Source organism: Vicugna pacos, chromosome 20, assembly GCF_048564905.1.
Source record: "Vicugna pacos chromosome 20, VicPac4, whole genome shotgun sequence".
NCBI lineage: Eukaryota > Metazoa > Chordata > Mammalia > Artiodactyla > Camelidae > Vicugna > Vicugna pacos.
The window spans coordinates 30,153,147-30,171,399 of record NC_133006.1 but is presented as its reverse complement, the minus strand read 5'-3'; the positions used below and the strand labels follow the sequence as shown (position 1 = coordinate 30,171,399).

General features: G+C 36.8%; 1 protein-coding gene across 7 annotated transcripts in view; it reads left to right on the top strand.

The window, feature by feature from the left end:
- CDKAL1 (CDKAL1 threonylcarbamoyladenosine tRNA methylthiotransferase) overlaps positions 1-18,253 on the top strand; it is a 532,049-nt gene that overhangs the window by 382,183 nt on the left and 131,613 nt on the right. For all 7 annotated transcript variants that reach the window (XM_015234628.3, XM_072945594.1, XM_015234630.3 and 4 more), the window contains one exon: positions 15,547-15,727. In XM_015234628.3, coding sequence (XP_015090114.2) covers positions 15,547-15,727 — 181 coding nt within the window. The remainder of the gene's footprint in view (positions 1-15,546; positions 15,728-18,253) is intronic.

The window sequence follows — 18,253 nt, the reverse complement described above, 5'->3', positions numbered from 1 at the left end:
GATTTACTTACAATGTTCATTTATTCATTGTGCCAGGGAATTGATTATTTATTAAGAGATAGTATATACACTGAGTGAAGTGCTCAGAATTGGGAACCAGGATACATAGGTTCAAATCACAGCTCTGACACTAATTCAGTGACCTGGGGGAAGTCACGTAACCTTTCTGAGCTTCAGTTTTCTCATCTGCAAAATAGAGATAATAGTAGTACCTATCTTATGGAAGTCCTGGGAGGATTAAATGAGTTAATATATGGAGAACACTCAGAACACTGCCTGTCATAAAGTGCAATGTAAATGTTTCAATAACTACTAAAAGTACTCCTTCTCCTGCTTCTGGTGTGCACCTAACTTATCCCTAACTGCAGTCTTTGAAGGCAAATAGAGTGTCTTCCTGTCTTTATATTGCACAGTGCTAAGACGTAGGGGGTCCTCCTTTTATGATATTGATTAAGTTGATTATCGATTTAATTGACAATATGGATTGAATTGAATTTTCCTTGGGAAATCATCAAAGTCCAAAGTGACTCTTCTGCTTGAATTTTTCAAAAAGAGAGATTTCAGTAGGAGAGCGAACTATGTGAACATTTACGATTCTTTCAGCCCCCTGAAATCTGTGTTACAACGGTTCTTTATTCATTCTCTTTCTGCTGTCCTGGGGGATACTTCCTAGGCGATGCTCCTGGAGATACTTCCAACATTGCCCTTCTCTCCTTTCATAAAGCGTTTGGACTCACTTAATAATATGTCACATCTGCATATTTTCACCATTTGTCTCTGCGCTCTCTTACCTCTGAAGATAATTCATCATCCTGATTTTAGTGGCAATAAGTGCTTTTCCATTTTGGTAACTCAGTGTCATGTTCTCATGATTTTCTGTTACATTCAGTTTGTTTATGTTAACATTTTATGAAAGTGTCATCATACAGTTAAAAACAATTCTTATTGAATGTTGCCTAGAGAATGTGACTTATGTTCAGAAGGAAATAGCTGTGTGTAGGAGGCCAGCTGTCACTGACTACACAGACCTGTGTCTTGGACCTTTAGGTGTGATGAGATAGCCATTGGGTGTGTTTTACTGCCTGGGGTTTCTTCATTTGCTTTTTTGATCAGAAATTGGTTTTGTTCAAGCTGTTTGCTAAAGGAAGTGTTCGTGGACGTGTTCGTGGTCTTTGGAGCTGCGTACGAACTGAAACGGGATGTAAATTCTGGTGATGCCACATTGTTTCTGTTCATTTCAGCAGATTCTGCATTAGGAGGTGACAGTCTGGGGCTCTGTGTATCCTGTCACGAGCCTCTGCAGTTTTTCCTTGTATCCTTTCTCCCCACCCCCGACCCCCAACCCATGTTATTCCTAATTTCATGTTCTCTCAGGCTCATAGTCCCGCTTATTCTGCCACCTGGCCCTTCCCGCTCTTCTCCCTGGTATAGTATTGTATCTGCACTCTCGGTCACATCCCTGTTTTTGCCTCCGCTGGTGACGGGAACTGCTGCGTAGCCCTCCAGTGTCCTCTGGTTCTGTTTGGCCCCTTAGTTGTAGGTATTCAGTTCTTAGAGGTTGGACTGAGTCAAACTGTCTCTGAATCAGGCTTTCAGCTGGTAGATCTGACCACCCCGATACCTGTCTGATAGACACCTGCACTCTGCTGTTTATGTTGGTTGTCACAGATAAAAAAATTTCTCCTTTACTGGCCCCTCTAAGATCACAGCATAAAAACCTTTGGTGTGGGCTGTGGTTCCTGAGAATTAATCATTTTAGCAGCTTTGAGAGGCAGTAGTCAGTGTTCAAATCCTGATTCCTCTATACAAATTCTTGGTTTCTCTGAAACTCTGCAAAGTAAATATATCACCCCCTTTTTTTTCAGAGAGTTGTTTTGATGTCTGTGAAACAACACAGAGAAAGAAGTATCAGCGTGTGACCCTTTGTGGCTCTTTATAGCTGCTAGTTGGATCTGAATTATATGAAAGACAGAGATTCTTTGGTTTCTGTGCCAGGCTGTGAACTGTCCGGGACTTGGAATCAAGCACCATCATGATTATCTAAATATTCCTCAGATTCTTTTGCCAAAAATGATGTAATTGGGGCTACTTTCTAGACCTTGCATGGTTTGGGACATGATATGAAGTGTTAAAAATTAACAAGATCGTTTGTTTTCTCACTGCCTCTCGGAGCCAAGGGCTAATTCTGTCTACTAATGTTTCTAGTCTCCTGGGGGCCTGTCTCTCCTTCTCATTTGGCACCGCTGAAGATGTGTGTGATAAAATCTGAGCTTTCATGAATATCTTTTCCTGGCTACTGGCGCAGATGCATTATCTGGTGAGGATTTTTTTTCCCTACAATTCTTTTCCTTGACTGAGGATAAATACCAGAGGAACACACCAGGAGTCAGAAAACAAAATCCCAGGCCTTCTCTCCTGTTGACTCGTGCTGTGACTGTGGACAGGTGACCTCATCCTTGGTGTCCTTGTTTTTTAACATGAGTAATCATCAAATAACCGAGGAATGGCTGAGCTGATAATGTGAAGTGGGTATTTTTGTCATTTAGTAGCTGTGGGGTCATCAGGTGACACTCAAGCTTCCAGATGAGTCTCATAATCAAGTCGAGTCTGTGATGACACCTGGTAGTTATTGCTTCTGAGAAAGGAGGCCTTTTGGAATAATTGTACGTGGCATTATTTGATATTCACTGCCCTCCATCAATGGGAGGCAGTTTGTCACTCAAGATCACAGACTCTGAAAACCGACAGATCCAGCCTAGTCCTGTTGCTGTGTGACCTTAGGCAAGATACTTGATCTCTGTGCTTCTGCTGCCACATCTATGAAATGGAGAAAATATTGCCCAACTCATTAACTGCTTTGATGATTAAATGAGTCAGTGTGTTAAAAGCACTTGAAAGAGTGCCTGACACAGAGTAAGTTTTCACTAAGGTTCAGAGAGGCCAGTGCCAGAAAATGCCACAAATCAACTTGCTGTTGAGCTAGTTCATGTGTGACTAGTTAGGTCTGTCTTTTGCCCTCAGCAGTGACTTTGGAGATTGATGTAGTGTCCTGATGCTCCCTGATGTAGTCACTCTGTTCGTGGGGTTTGGGATGTTCCTTAGTTTAGGATCAGCTACCACCCACATCAAAGCGATGCCCAGCGTCCCAGCACTGCATGAGAAGCGGGCTGCCTCCGGGGAGCTGCTGTGGCAAGAACTCAGTCAGGGTCCTCGCTATCAGGCAGAGCCTCAGAGTGTCATAAGGACTGGTGCAGCATGACTTAGCCCCTGCTGCGTGGCTGTGGAGGGCTGGGGATCAGCCACAGCAGACAGACCAGCTGGGCATGGCCGGAGACAGAATGGAACTGCCCTTTTGGAGGTAGACATTTGGGCCAAACAGGTGATCGAAACGGCAGTGTCATAAGAAACGACAGGCCTTTCACATAAAAGCTCCAGTGTCTAGTGAACAGTTACATTTCATGTGATTTTCCTGGGCCACTGCTGGCTCTCTGCCGCCGCAGCCCTCATAGGTGTCGACTGTCCAGAACCTTGTGGAGAACATACCATCCAGTTGCGAAGCAATTTTCGAACGATGGGACTCACCACCTTCAAAAATACAGGAGGGCAACTGTAACGCAGAATTAGAGTGAAAACTCTCCTTCCGAGTCTCATAAATCTTACTTGAGGGATTCCAGCTTGAACCCCTTTTCCCTAAATTTTAAACCGAAAGTGGCAAATAAACTCAGGTCATTTAAAATAAGCTTTGATCTCTTGTCAGTGTTTTAGTTATTTCTAGAAATCACACTTGAAGGTAAAACAACTGTTAGTCAACTAATACACTTTTTAAAGTGCTCGCTTGAGAGCGATGCCCCTGTCGTAAGCAGGACAGGTAAGCTCCAGTGTCTTGGCAGCATCTGCGGAGCCTTCACCCCAAAGAGAAGCTTGTCCCTTCCCGAGCCCTGTGGACCACCCCTTCTCTTCCCCTGCCAGGTAGATGAAGGCTAGCAGTTCATTTCTAGGACTTGAAAATGCTGAGACTGATAAATCAAAACAGGGATTAATTTTTAGTACCTATGCGTAAAGCCTGTTGTTTGACTGAGTTCATCTGCTCATCACCCCTGTCTTTTTTCTCAGTCTCCCTTGCCCGTCACCTTTAATTCAGTGAAGACCTTTTGAGCCTCAGCTGTCTGCGGGCTGTTGTCTCCCTGCTGCAGAGTGTAAAAATATGAAAATGACCCCCTCCTAGTCCCACCAGTGCTTGTGGTTTACTAGGAAGCGTAAGAGCAGAAAACACGCATGCTCAAGCTGCCAGGTAGATTAGAATGGGACCTTCACAGAAGGTGTAAAGGGAGGGCTGTGACTCCATGGTACTGAGAGAGGAACAGGAGAGATGAGGAGAGAGCTCAGGAGCAGTTTTGTCGGAGAGGTGGGTCACGGGGGACACATCGCGTGCACAGGTGCTAATAGGTTGCGTGCCAAGATGCCTCAGGGAGAAGCTATTATGATTTGAATTCTTTCACGAAGACTTTGGTGATAATGGGAAGATTGATTGGGTTGTAGAGAGTACCGTCTGCCCCCTGACCCTGCGCACTCACCCTCGAGTGTCGCTAGGAGTACTTGCCAAAAATCAGAGTCACGGACCTGGTTGTTTAAAATATCTGTGGGTAATGAATAGTTTTGCCTTTTGGATCATCCCCTCTCGGTTGCAACTGTCACCATTACTCACTTTGTTCATGTAGCCAAAGCCAAAGCCAAAGTTCGTGTAGTATTTAGGTCTATATCTAAATGAAGAGGTGTGGCTGAGTTCCAATAAAACTTTATTGACAAAAATAAGCAATGGCTAAATTTGGCCCGTGAGCCATAGTTTGCCAACCCATGATCTGATTTTTAGGGTAAACTGAATTCAAACAGAACAAAACATGAGTTCAGCTAATAAGGAATAAAGAAAGTAATTGTAATACTACAGCTATATTTTGATTTTAGGATTTTTGGTGCTCATGCTCTCTGTATTTTTTCAGTATTTTTTATGATGCTATTGTACAAATTGCATTTGAGGATGGCGTAGACTTGAAATGTGCTATCTCTGAGTACCAGTTCTTGATGATGACAACACTTCTATTAAAAGTAAAAATTTACCTAGTTTCTTATTTATAGTGTGGACTGGATTTTCGAGGCAACTGCATGATGACTATAAATTTATAATTTATTCTTCCTGAGACCCAATGTTTAGTCACCTTCCAATTATGCTTTCTTATTAAAGAATGCTCTGATCTGGGTTTGAGTCTTTAAAATTTCAATAAGTGATTTTTTTTTCAAAGTTTAATTTTAAAAGATTTAAGCAACTTGCCCAACTCTGTAGTTTTTGCCCTGTCCTGATATTCATTTAATTGGTTCTGCTAATGTGAATGCCCTTTCAAATATGAAAAAAATAAAGCAAGAGGGAAAAGTTGATTATTTCTGTAATTGGATTTTCTCTTGAATAAAATGATTTCACCCACTTTATCTTTCTGACTTAGCAGATGCGGGTGGGGGACCAGTTTTCGTTCATATTGTAGTCAGAAGCAGACAGAAGGTATAGTCTGTTCCAAGGTATCAGAATAGCATATTGGTTTTGGTTGTAATTAATTATTGATGCTGAATATACTCTGGCCCCTGCTTTCATTCCCAAATCTAAATTTCCACTGTGTGCAAAATAATTCCATCCAGGAAGAATTCTAATTACTTTAGTAATTATCGTCTTATCTCTAAATGGAATTCAGACATGTGCTGCAGTTTATGAATGTTAGAAATGTTTCATTTCCTTTTCACCTTGAATAACAGAAAAATACACATTACTGAATCTGGCTTCATTGAACCTTATAATTCATGTTACCATAGAAACAGAAAAACTCATATAAGAATTGTGTTAACAGTACCATAGACAGTAAATACCTTCACGTTAACCAGCAGTATCATAAAATGATTTTAATAACAGATGTGTAAAAGTTCTGTGAAATTTAATATGGTTCCTTTTAAATATTGTAACAATATTATCCAGTTTGCTTACTTTTAATTTTTAAAGCAATATCTTTGGTCTTATGTAAGGCTTTGTGCTTACTCTAAAATATTTGCTATGGAAAGCAAGAATAGTGTTACAGGATAAAAAACTTACTTAATGTAGTATTTATTTAGTTTTTAGTTAACTGTGATGATTCATTTGATTTTTGCTTGAAGCCAAACTGCATATTCTGGATTTATACCTGGTTTAGAAATGTAATGGATGACACTAAATTCTTTGGTGTCACCTGCATCTGCTTGTCCCTCTCTCTTCTTCTTCTTCTTCTTTTTTTTTTTTTTCTTTTTTTTGCTTTTTGGTCTGTTTGACAACCTGTTTTCTTTCTGAGTTTCAGAAGCACTTTTTCCCATATGCTTGATCAGTTATCACAGGTGTTTAATAGTTATCTATTTTTTACCATTTTAAATCCTAATTTCTCAGAATTTCTAGAAATTTGCAAAGTTTTAGCAAATCCTTTGTCATTTTATGCATCTACTTCTTCCTTTCCTTGTCTCATACATTCTACTTTTTTTACTTCAAAAAGGTAAAATGTATCAAATTTAAACAGGAAACCATCTGGATTTTTTTCAGCTTATGAAAAGGTTTTATTACTTTAAAAGAGAAGGAATAATTTAAAAAACTAATTGCTGCTAAATTTTTCTCAGAGAGAGGCCTTGAAAAGCTATCCTTGATTATAAATGTCATTTAAAATTAATATGTGGATTATATGTTAACATGTAGATTTTGTCTACTATTGAAAGTAATTTCTTCAAACAAGTAGGTTTAAACTGTTCTCTTAAGGTCAGAAATTTTATGTATTCTACCTTGAAAAAGATGACAGTTGTTCATTTGTAAGAATACATTTATATTCTTACTGTATTCAGTTACCCAAAAATTGGGTTGAGTTTTTTCTAAATCCATCGTTTTACCATTTGTCTAATTTTATTACTTTATTCTCAGAGAATGTGATCTGTGTAAATGTGATCTCATTAAGGTGGCAGAATATGGACATTGGTGAGTTTGAGTGTTTTGTTCAGGGTCCTGTTAGGATGAAAAACTATGGTAGCTATTTCTACCAGGAGATATTTAATATAGGAAATTCGTTACGTAGATGTTGGAAGGCTGGAAAAGCAAAGACTGGGAGATGCGGTCACCAGAGAACACTAACTGCTGAGAGCAGTTACTGCCACCAGGGCTGAGAACAGCAGGAAGAAGAACCAGAGCACAGAGCAGGGGGTTGCTACTTCAGGGGCAGGAGGTAATCACTTAGAGGAACACATGCTTCTACCTGCTCCCACCTTCTGATCTCCTGTCCATGCCTCCTTTCTCAGGAGCTAACAGGAAGGCAGCTGCTAAAGGACTCGAATATATTTTATGGGCTTCTAGCCCCAGTATTACCGTGTACAGTATATGAGGCTAAGACACATTAGGAATAACAGCAGTTTTCATCCTCTGCAAAGTAATATAATAATGGATAGACTGGGACCCATTTTATATTACTGATTTTCTAATAGGTTAAACTTTATGAAATTGTTGTTACCTGACAATTTTTGATTTGCAGCAAGTCAAACACACAAGCAAATAAAACAGCAATATCAGATGACTTTAACTTACAGATTCTACTAAGTCTACCACTGCAAAGATGATTATTTCACTCGGATTAACCTGAGGAAACTTTTTTCTCTCGTTGTCCTAGTGACTCAGTATAGCTTTTCAACCCCCATCCCAGTGTTTCAGGACTTATGTTTTCATCCCAGGTCCTTTAAGAATTTTTTCATAAAATTATGAAAATAAGTTTAAAGCTGCTGAAAATTTTTCTTAAATGTATTTGAATATGTCATATTGTTTCTAACTAAATCTCCTCTTTCAGTATGAACAGAATGATTCCTTGTTGTCCTAAATTGGTAGTTAGGAAATAAGTCCAAGCTTTCCTCCTTCTAGTCCTGGGTGATAGCATGCTCTGGACATAATTTCCTTTCAACCTTAACCTTACCTTTTATTATCTTTCCCTTTTTTTCCCTCTTTGGCCATATTTAATTATTGGACAATGCCCTATGAAAAGTTCAGCTTGTTAGGACTTCTGAAAAGAAAGCATGTTAAGGAGGATTCCTGCTGCCTGTCCTCAGGAAGGTGTTTTTTGTTTTGGTTTGGTTTCTTCACATTTAAGAGATTAGTTATGGGTAAATTCAGATACCATCCAAAATGCACCCAATCTAAGTGTATGTTTGAAGATGTTTAGTAAATGTATACATTTGTGCAACCATCATCACAATTCAGTTTTAGAGTGCTTTAGTTATGACAAAAAATTTCTTAATGCCTATTTGGAGTGAATTCCTGCTCCCAGCCCCAGGCAACCACTGATCTGTTTTCTGTCTCTGTATTTTGCTTCTTGTAGAAATTTCATATAAATGGAAACAATAAGTAATCTTTTGTGTCTTCCTTCTTTCATTTAAGAATGTTTTCAAGGCTCATCCATGTTGGTACATGTATCATTAGTTGGTTCTCTTTTATTTGTAAGTAAAATTTCCATTGTTTGGATATGTCACATTTTGTTTATCCACTCAGTGGTTGATGGACATTTGGACTGTTTCCAGTTTGGAGCTATTACGAAGCATGCCACTGTGAAAATCCACATACAGGTCTCTGTGTGGACATATGTTTTAATTTATCATGGGTAGATAACTAGGAGTAGACTTTCATAGTCACAGTAAGTGTATGTTTAACTTTTTTTTTCCTTCTTTTTTTTTAAACTTTTTTATAATTTATAATCATTTTACAATGTTGTGTCAAATTCCAGTGTTCAGCACAATTTTTCAGTTATACGTGAACATATGTATATTCACTGTCACATTGTTTTCTCTGTGAGCTACCATAAGATCTTGTGTATATTTCCCTGTGCTATACAGTATAATCTTGTTTATCTATTCTACAATTTTGAAATCCCAGTCTATCCCTTCCCACCCTCTACCCCCCTGGCAACCACAAGTCTGTATTCTCTGTCCATGAGTCTATTTCTGTCCTGTATTTATGCTTTGTTTTTGTTTGTTTGTTTGTTTTTGTTTTTTAGATTCCACATATGAGCGATCTCATATGGTATTTTTCTTTCTCTTTCTGGCTTACTTCACTTAGAATGACATTCTCCAGGAGCATCCATGTTGCTGCAAACGGCATTATGTTGTCAGTTTTTATGGCTGAGTAGTATTCCATTGTATAAATATACCACATCTTCTTTATCCAGTCACCTGATGATGGACATTTAGGCTGTTTCCATGTTTTGGCTATTGTAAATAGTGCTGCTATGAACATTGGGGTGCAGGTGTCATCCTGAAGTAGGGTTCCTTCTGGATATAAGCCCAGGAGTGGGATTCCTGGGTCATATGGTAAGTCTATTCCTAGTCCTTTGAGGAATCTCCATACTGTTTTCCATAGTGGCTGCACCAAACTGCATTCCCATCAGCAGTGTAGGAGGGTTCCCCTTTCTCCACAGCCTGTCCAGCATTTGTCATTTGTGGATTTTTGAATGACGGCCATTCTGACTGGTGTTAGGTGATACCTCATTGCAGTTTTGATTTGCATTTCTCTGATAATTAGTGATATTGAGCATTTTTTCATGTGCCTTTTGATCATTTGTATGTCTTCCTTGGAGAATTGCTTGTTTAGGTCTGCCCATTTTTGGATTTGGTTGTTTATTTTTTTCTTATTGAGCCGTATGAGCTGCTTAAATATTCTGGAGATCAAGCCTTTGTCGGTTTCATTTGCAAAAATTTTCATCTGTTCTGTAGGTTGTCATTTTGTTTTACTTATGGTTTCCTTTGCTGTGCAGAAGCTTGTAAATTTCATTAGGTCCCATTTGTTTATTCTTGCTTTTATTTCTTCTAGGAGAAAATTTTTGAGATGTATGTCAGATAATATTTTGCCTATGTTTTCCTCTAGGAGGTTCATTGTATCTTATCTTACGTTTAAGTCTTTGATCCATTTTGAGTTGATTTTTGTGTATGGTGTAAGGGAGTGTTCTAGCTTCATTGTTTTACATGCTGCTAAAAAGCATTTGATAAAATTCAACACCCATTTATGATAAAAACTCTCACCAAAGTGGGTATAGAGGGAACATATCTTAACATAATAAAAGCTATATATGACAAACCTACAGCCAGCATAGTACTCAACGGTGAAAAACTCAAAAGCTTCCCACTAAAATCTGGGACAAGACAAGGATGCCCACTATCACCACTCCTATTCAACATAGTCCTGGAATTCCTAGCCAGAGCAATCAGGCAAGAGAGAGAAATAAAAGGGATCCAAATTGGAAAAGAAGAGGTAAAAGTGTCACTATATGCCAACAACATGTTACTATATATAGAAAACCCTAAAAGGTCCACACAAAAACTACTAGAGCTGATTGAAGAATTCAGCAAGGTAGCAGGTTACAAGATTAACGTTCAAAAATCAGTTGCATTTCTTTACACTAACGATGAATCAACAGAAAAAGAAAGTAAAGAAACAATCCCCTTTAAAAGAGCACCCAAAGTAATAAAATATCTGGGAATAAATCTAACCAAGGAGGTGAAAGAATTACACACAGAAAACTATAAACCATTGATGAAGGAAATTAAAGATTTTAAAAAATGGAAAGATGTCCCATGCTCTTGGATCGGAAGAATCAATATTGTTAAAATGGTCACACTGCCCAAGGCAATCTACAGATTTAATGCAGTCCCTATCCAATTACCCAGGACATATTTCACAGAACTAGAACAAATCATAATAAAATTTATATGGAACCATCAAAGACCTAGAATTGCCAAAGCATTACTGAAGAGAAAGAAAGAGGCTGGAGGAATAACTCTCCCAGACTTCAGACAATACTATAGAGCTACAGTCATCAAGACAGCATGGTATTGGTACCAAAACAGACATATGGACCAATGGAACAGAATAGAGGGACCAGATATGAACCCACAAACTTTTGGTCGACTAATCTTCGACAAAGGAGGCAAGAATATACAATGTAATAAAGACAGTCTCTTCAGCAAATAATGTTGGGAAAACTGGACAGTAGCATGTTTAACTTTTGAAGAAAGTGCCAAACTGCTCTCTAAAGGAACTGCACCATTTTAAATTTCCATCTGCAATGGATAAGGGTTTCCATTTCTCAGTATGCACATCAATGTCTTTTTCTAGTCTTCTTTCAATATAGCCATTCTACTGGGTATGTGGCATCTTGTATGGTTTTAACTTGCACTGCCCTGATTACTAATGATGTTGGGCAACTTTTCATGCATATATTAGCTTTTTATATATCTTCTTTAGTGAAGTGCTTGTTGAGATCCTTGGCCCGTTGTACAGTTGTGTTGGCTTCTTATTAGTGAGCCATGAGGGTACTTAATATATTTTGAATACAAAACTTTTTATCAGATATATGATTTGTAAATACTTTCTCCTAGTCTTGGCTTTTTTTTTTCTTAATGGTGTCTTTTCAATAAGTCCAATTTATCTATCCAATTTTCTTAAATAGGTTGTACTTTTGATGTTAGTGTTGTAGCTAAGAAATCTTTACCTAACTCAAGGTCACAAATATTTTTTCCCATGTTTTCTTCTGGAAGGAGTAATTCTTGATCTTAAATTTATATCTATGATTCATATGGAATTACTTTTTGTGTATAATATAGGCAAGGATCTAATTAAGTCTTTTTTTTTTTTTGTATATGATATCCAATTGCTCTAGCACCATTTATTGAAAATGCTATCTCCTGCCCTCACTGAATTGCCTTGGCAATTTTGTTGAAAATTAACCATAAATGTGTGGATGTATTTTTGGACTCTGTGTTGTCCCACTGACCTGTCCTTATATGGCTACCACACTGTCTTGATTACTATAGCTTTATAGTAATTCTTTCTGTCAGGTTCGTCCATTCCTCCATTCCACTAACTTTGTTCCTTTGCAAAATTGTTTTAACTATTCAAAGTCATTTGCATTTCCATATAAATTTTAGAATCAGCTTAATTTATTTCTCTGTCTTTCCTGTATTGGTTAGAACCTCTAGTAATATGTTGAATTGAAGAAATGAGAGCAGAAATCCTTTCCTCATTACTGTTCTTAGTGGAAAAGCATTCAGTCTTTCACCAATAAATAGGGTAGTAGCTGTTGACCCTTTATCAGGTTGCAGTAGTTTCCTTCTGCTTCTTGTTCACTGAGTTTTTATCATGAATGAGTGTTGAATTTTAAAATGAGTTTTCTGCATGTACTAAGATCACTGTGGGGTTTTTATCATTTATTCTTTTAATGTGACTTACAGAGTTAATTGATATTTACATGTCAAACCAACCCTTGCGTTCCTGATATTAAACACATGGTCATAGTGTACCGTACTTTTTGCATGTTTCATGGTTCACTTTGCTGATATTCTGTTAAGAATTTGTGTCTCTGTGTTCATGAGAACTATTGGTCTGGAGTTACTTCTGTCTCTTCCTCCAGTTTTCCTAGGCTACTACTAGACTTGTAAAATGAGTTTCTTTCTCATCTCCGAAATAGTCTCTGTAGTATTGCTTTTATCCTCTCTTAAGTGTGAAGCCATCTAAGCCTGTGTTGTTTTGTGCTGTTTTCTTTGGTGGCAAGATTTTTAATTACAAATTCAAATTCTGTAGTAGATAAAAAGCTATCCAGATTTTCTGTTTCTTGAGTCAGTTTTTATAATTTATATCTTTCAAAAAATTTGCCCATTTCATCTAAGATTTTAATTTGTTGACATAAAATTGCTTATAACATATCCTTAATATGGTGTCTGTAGTGCCTTTTACTTTTTGCGAATAAATAGCTGGTAAAAGTCAGAAAAAATAGGTCAAAATTTCTGATATTCAGGCTAATTGAACATTTTCATTTTCATCTTTCTTTCAGAATTAATGCTACTATGAAAATACAAATATAGAAGGTCTTTTAAATTTTAAAAAGCCGTAATACCTAGTAATTATATTTATTAGACTCACAGCTTCAATAAGTTTGTGGAAATGATCGTTCTTAAAAATTTTAGTATTTTGAAAATTCATACCATCTCCAAAACAGCAATTACTCACATTTAGTGTATTAAATATTTGGATTAATATCCTGTTTTACACCCCTTAAAATTTCCTCATAGCCATTTAAATCATATGCAGGTAGTTTAGAATTTGGTCCGCTTCAGACTTTTTTGGTTTTCTCATATACTGAAGAAAACTATTTACAAAGTAAAGTAACAGTGTAAATATGAAATTTTTTATTTGGCTCACCTGAAGAACCCAGTTATTTTGAGGACCCTCAGTAGCATGATTTGAATGTACAAAATAATGTGAAGATGAGCTTCAGCATGAAAGTGTAGTCTCTACTTTGAAAACATTTTGTGGGTAATCAATTTACATTCTTATGTACTTGGATAATTTTTTTTAACTTCAGTTTTTTGGGGTGGATAGGTAATTAGGTTCATCTGTTTATTTATTACTTTGGTGGAGGTACCAGGAATTGAAGCCGGGACCTTGTACATGCTAGCCAGGCAATCTACCACTGAGCTATGTGCTCCCTTAGGTTCTTTGAAACTTAATCTGCTTGTACTTTTAAACACTGACTAGCTTAGGTCTTTAATTAATAGTGGCCTACCCCCACTCCTGTTGTCAGTCAAGTTTTTGTGTAGGTTATCAAGGATATTTATGCATTGAACACCCCCTTCATTAACATTTGGGATTACACCTATAAAGGTTTGTCTTTTCTTTTTCACTGTGGATCTTAAGGCCAAAGTAAACAGGTGTTGCATAATACTGAGCTCAACTCTGTTGGATCGAGAAGGGTGCAGGGGGAGGGGAGAGTATCAGTAAGGTACTTTCCTTTGGGAATGCCCCATAATCTAGTGCCAAGTTCACTCCAATTCATAGCCTAGGACAATGACCAATTGTCTTTGTCTCACAGGCAATTTCTCAGATTTCTTTTTTTAAATTTCCTAGGGGAGATACTCTCTTCTCTGTCATTTCTGCTGTGATCTATTACTTTTATCTTTAGTTGTGGATTTCTTTTGTTCAGGAGTAGTTATAAGTCAAGTGTAAAAATTTGCTGATTGAAGTTATTGACATTTTCATTTTGCATGCTTTAGTAAGTCTAGAAAAACAGTCTTTTAATTTACAGCTAACTGTAAAAACATGTTTATGATTTTCAAAAGTAATTTTGATAATTACCCTTAAAGGAGAAAAATTGTTTTTATATCACAATAAAAATTTTTTCAAAATAGTTTCATTTTTTAAATGGATATTGTCTCTTTTTCTATTTATCATCCCAGAGAAAAGTTCCAGACCTTGACATTTCTCTTACTAATTAAAGTTCAGCCAGATTAATAGCTGGATGAGACTAAGTAGAGATCAAGAAAAATATTTTTTTAATTTGTCGTCCTCTCAACAGAGACATTAAAGTATTATTCAAACAAAGTATGGAAAACTGTTGTTTTTATGAAGCTGTTTATATCAGGAGTCCAGTAATTTGACTTTTCTCATTGTTAGATCCTTTGTTCTCTCTTATGCCCCAAAATATCTAATAGAGCTTAGTAAGATAAATTATTTTATTCATCCACATAGAAATGCGTTTAAGTGAGAGAAAAAATTGGCATATAGGTAGGTTTCTGTTATTCGAAATGTTTAGGGCTATTTTTCCTGTTGTTCATGGATTCAAGATAATACTGCAGTTTTGAATGCTGTTAATGTTCTTTGTTATTTTTACACTGTTAATATGCGATAGAGTATTGGGGTTTACCTGTGGAGAAACTCAACGACCGGAGAGAAATGACTTCCAAGACGCTAACATTTGGGCCTGTGAAAAACAGAGGCAGCTTGCTACCCAGTCACCCTGATGGGAAGCTTTTAGTGCTTTACTCTTAGGTATTAAAGGGCACCAAGAATCGCTTTATATCATGGCAGGTCTTAATTACAACTGAGAAGGGCCAGAATACAAGCACCTGGAGGAAATAGACACAAATGCAGTGAGCAGAGGAAAAACTGAAGACGTTTCATTGTATCCTCAGAGTTAAGAAAAGGTGTTGCACCTCTAAAACAAAAACAGTAAGCTGTGAAAGCGAAAACTGGAAAGCGAGAAAGAGTTACTAGAATTTATTATCAATGGAAATACTATTCATACTATTAATTTAACTAAAAATTGAGCAGTGACTATGTTGGGAGGGGAAGGATAGAGTAGTTTAAAGAGCTAAATCCTCACTGAAGTCAGTAAATATTGCCTAACAATCAGTAAATCTAGAAATAGCAGGAAAAGCATCAATGTTAAACTGTAGACGAAAGGATAAAGGAAACATCTCAAAGAATGAAAAATGGGTATCTCTTGAGGATGACAGGGGCCGTGTTTTCAATAGGCTTTTAGTATTTAGGGCTCTTTAAAACTGCTTGCAAATGTCCCTTTCCTAAAAATAAATTTTAATTTTTAAAGGAATAGTGGTACTTAAAATGTCAAGGAAATAGAATAATTATGGATTGTAGTCAACTTTTTACATTTTTGTCTTATTATTTTCTAGAGTTCCTGGAATAACTATTGCTACAGACATTATCTGTGGTTTTCCTGGAGAAACAGACCAAGATTTTCAAGAAACAGTGAAACTTGTTGAAGAATACAAGTTTCCAAGCCTCTTTATTAACCAGTTTTACCCAAGACCAGGAACTCCTGCTGCAAAAATGGAACAAGTTCCAGCACAAGTGGTAAGAATCTTTTCTTGTAAGGTATTATATTTAGCCAGTAGCTATAAAAATGGAACTATGTTGCCTACCTTAACACAACTGGCTCATGGTATAACCCTTAAGTTAAAAATATGGAGTGTTTGTTCCCAGTTGGGGTCAGGACAGGGAGACTTTTGGTAAGTTAAATGACCTTAGGAACTAAAATATCACTTTATTTTTTCGTCTTGAAGAGTGAAATTCAGATGACACTGGGAAAAAAATTTTAACTAATATCTAGTGCTACCTGTGTGTATAAGATAAATCCTTGGATGTTTCAAAATAAGGCAAAATTTAAATATCTATGAGCAAAGGAGGCTTCCCTGCTTCTTAAGAGACCCTTTTCATAATTTGTTACTCACTGGGGGGGTCCCATGGTTTTCCTGCTTTTCCATAGGGTAGGTTTTATGCTGTCTCTCTGTTTCAGATGTGTGTTGCTTTCACAGTGAATCTCAATTGAATTTCATCCTTACATGTTCGTAGATATATTAGAGTAAGATGACTTAAAATAAATGTGAAGAAGTCTGAGATCCAGTAAAGGCACACTGTTTTCCAGAATGCCCAAGAAATTAATGGCCTCAAACAAACATTTGGTTTCTAGATTCATTGGCTAAAGATGAAAAAATATTAAGCCTTAAGAGAAAGTAGAATTTTTTAACTGAAAGTGTTACGCTTTGTTTCTAATTATTAAAACAAATTATGTGCTACCATGAATTTTTCACAAACACAAAAAGTAGTCAAATTAATTCATTACTTTTTTATCTAAATTACAGTTTTTGTTGAGGTATAATTTGCATACAGCAGAATTACCTCTTTTTGGCATACAATTCTTTGAATTTTGATAAATGCATTCATTAGTGTAACTACTCCCACAATCAAGATACGGAATGGTTCCGTCAGCCCCCCAAAACTCGCTTTTACTTTTTTGTGGTCATCTACTCCCTCCATCCTCAGCTCCTGGAAGCTACTGTTCTATGGTCTTTATAGTTTAATCCATTCTTTTTTAAACATTACTTCTTTAATAAAACACTTTTTTGAACTACAGCATACCTGCAGAAAAATACACAGCTATACATGTTCATAAAGTGAATACTTCCATGTAACCCCCAGTCTGATCAAGAAATAGAACATGAGCAGTATCCCGTTGTGCCTTTTCCCTACTGTCCTCTCCCATTCCCCAGCAGAAACCACTGTCCCTCGTTCTGGCACCGTACATTAGTTTGACCTGTTTTTAAACTTGATGTAAATGATCTTGATGTAAATGATCATTCATCGGTATTTGAATGTTTGACTTTTTTAATTTAACTGAACATTGTGTTGATGAGACTAGTTTGTTTTTGCTAGTAGCTGTAGCTCATCCATTTTCATTGCTATGTAGTGTTCCATTGCATGCAAACCACAATTTATCCATCCTAATGTGAAAGACGAATTGAGCTTTTTCAACATTCCATCGTTAGTATCACAACGCGTACAGCTGTCAGCATTTCTATTTGTATCTTTTATTGGGCTCATGTATGTAAATATTTTCTGCTGGGTGTTTAGCTAGGAGTATAGTTGCTGAGTCATAGGAAGTATAATTGCTCTGCTTTACTAGATACTGCCCAATAGTTTTTCCAAATAGTTGAATTTACAGTTCCAACAGCATTATAGATGAAAATGCTAGCAGCGCTGTATCCTTGCCAACAGCTGGCATTGTTATGTTTTTATTAGTAGCCATTCTGGTGGGAATGTAATGTAATCTAACTGTGGTTTTTATATCCCCCTGTTAACTAATGATATTGAATACCTTTTATACGTTTACTGGAGATTTGGGTATACTTTTTCACGAAGTGCTTATTCAGACCTTTGTCCGTTTATCTCTGTTTTGTTTGTTCCCCACTCCCCTCTATTTTATAGGAATTATTTGTGTATTCTTGATAGAGGTCCTTTGCTGGTCATGGTAATTTAAATATCTTCCATTCTGTAACCAGTCCTTTTGCTCTTTTAATGGTGCCTTTTGAAGAGCAGACATTGTTAATTTTATATAGGATTTATCAAATGTTTTTGTTTTAGTGTTTTTTGGGTCCTGTTTAAAATTACCTTCCCCACATTGTCATGAAGATACTCTTATAGAAATTTTATGTACTGTTCTTCAGTGTACTCTTCAAGAAATTTTATAATTTTCTCTTTTACCTTTGGATCTTCAATCCAACTGGAATTTCTTTTTTTTAAGGTAAGAGGTGTGGAGGTCAAGACTTTTTTTTTTTAAATAAGGATATTCATTTGCATTATCGCCACTTATGGAATATCTCATCCTTTACCCACTGCTCTGCCTGGTCACCTTTATCATGAATCAACTGTCTTTACATGTAGATCTGTTCTGGAACTTCATTCTAGAGTTCCTTTGGTCTGTTTATCTTTCCACCAAATCAGAGTTAATTACTGTAGCTTATAAGGCTTGATTTTGGCAGTTTAAGGATTTCTACTCTGTTTTTTCCTTGAAAATTGTCCTGACTCTTCTTGGTCCTTTGA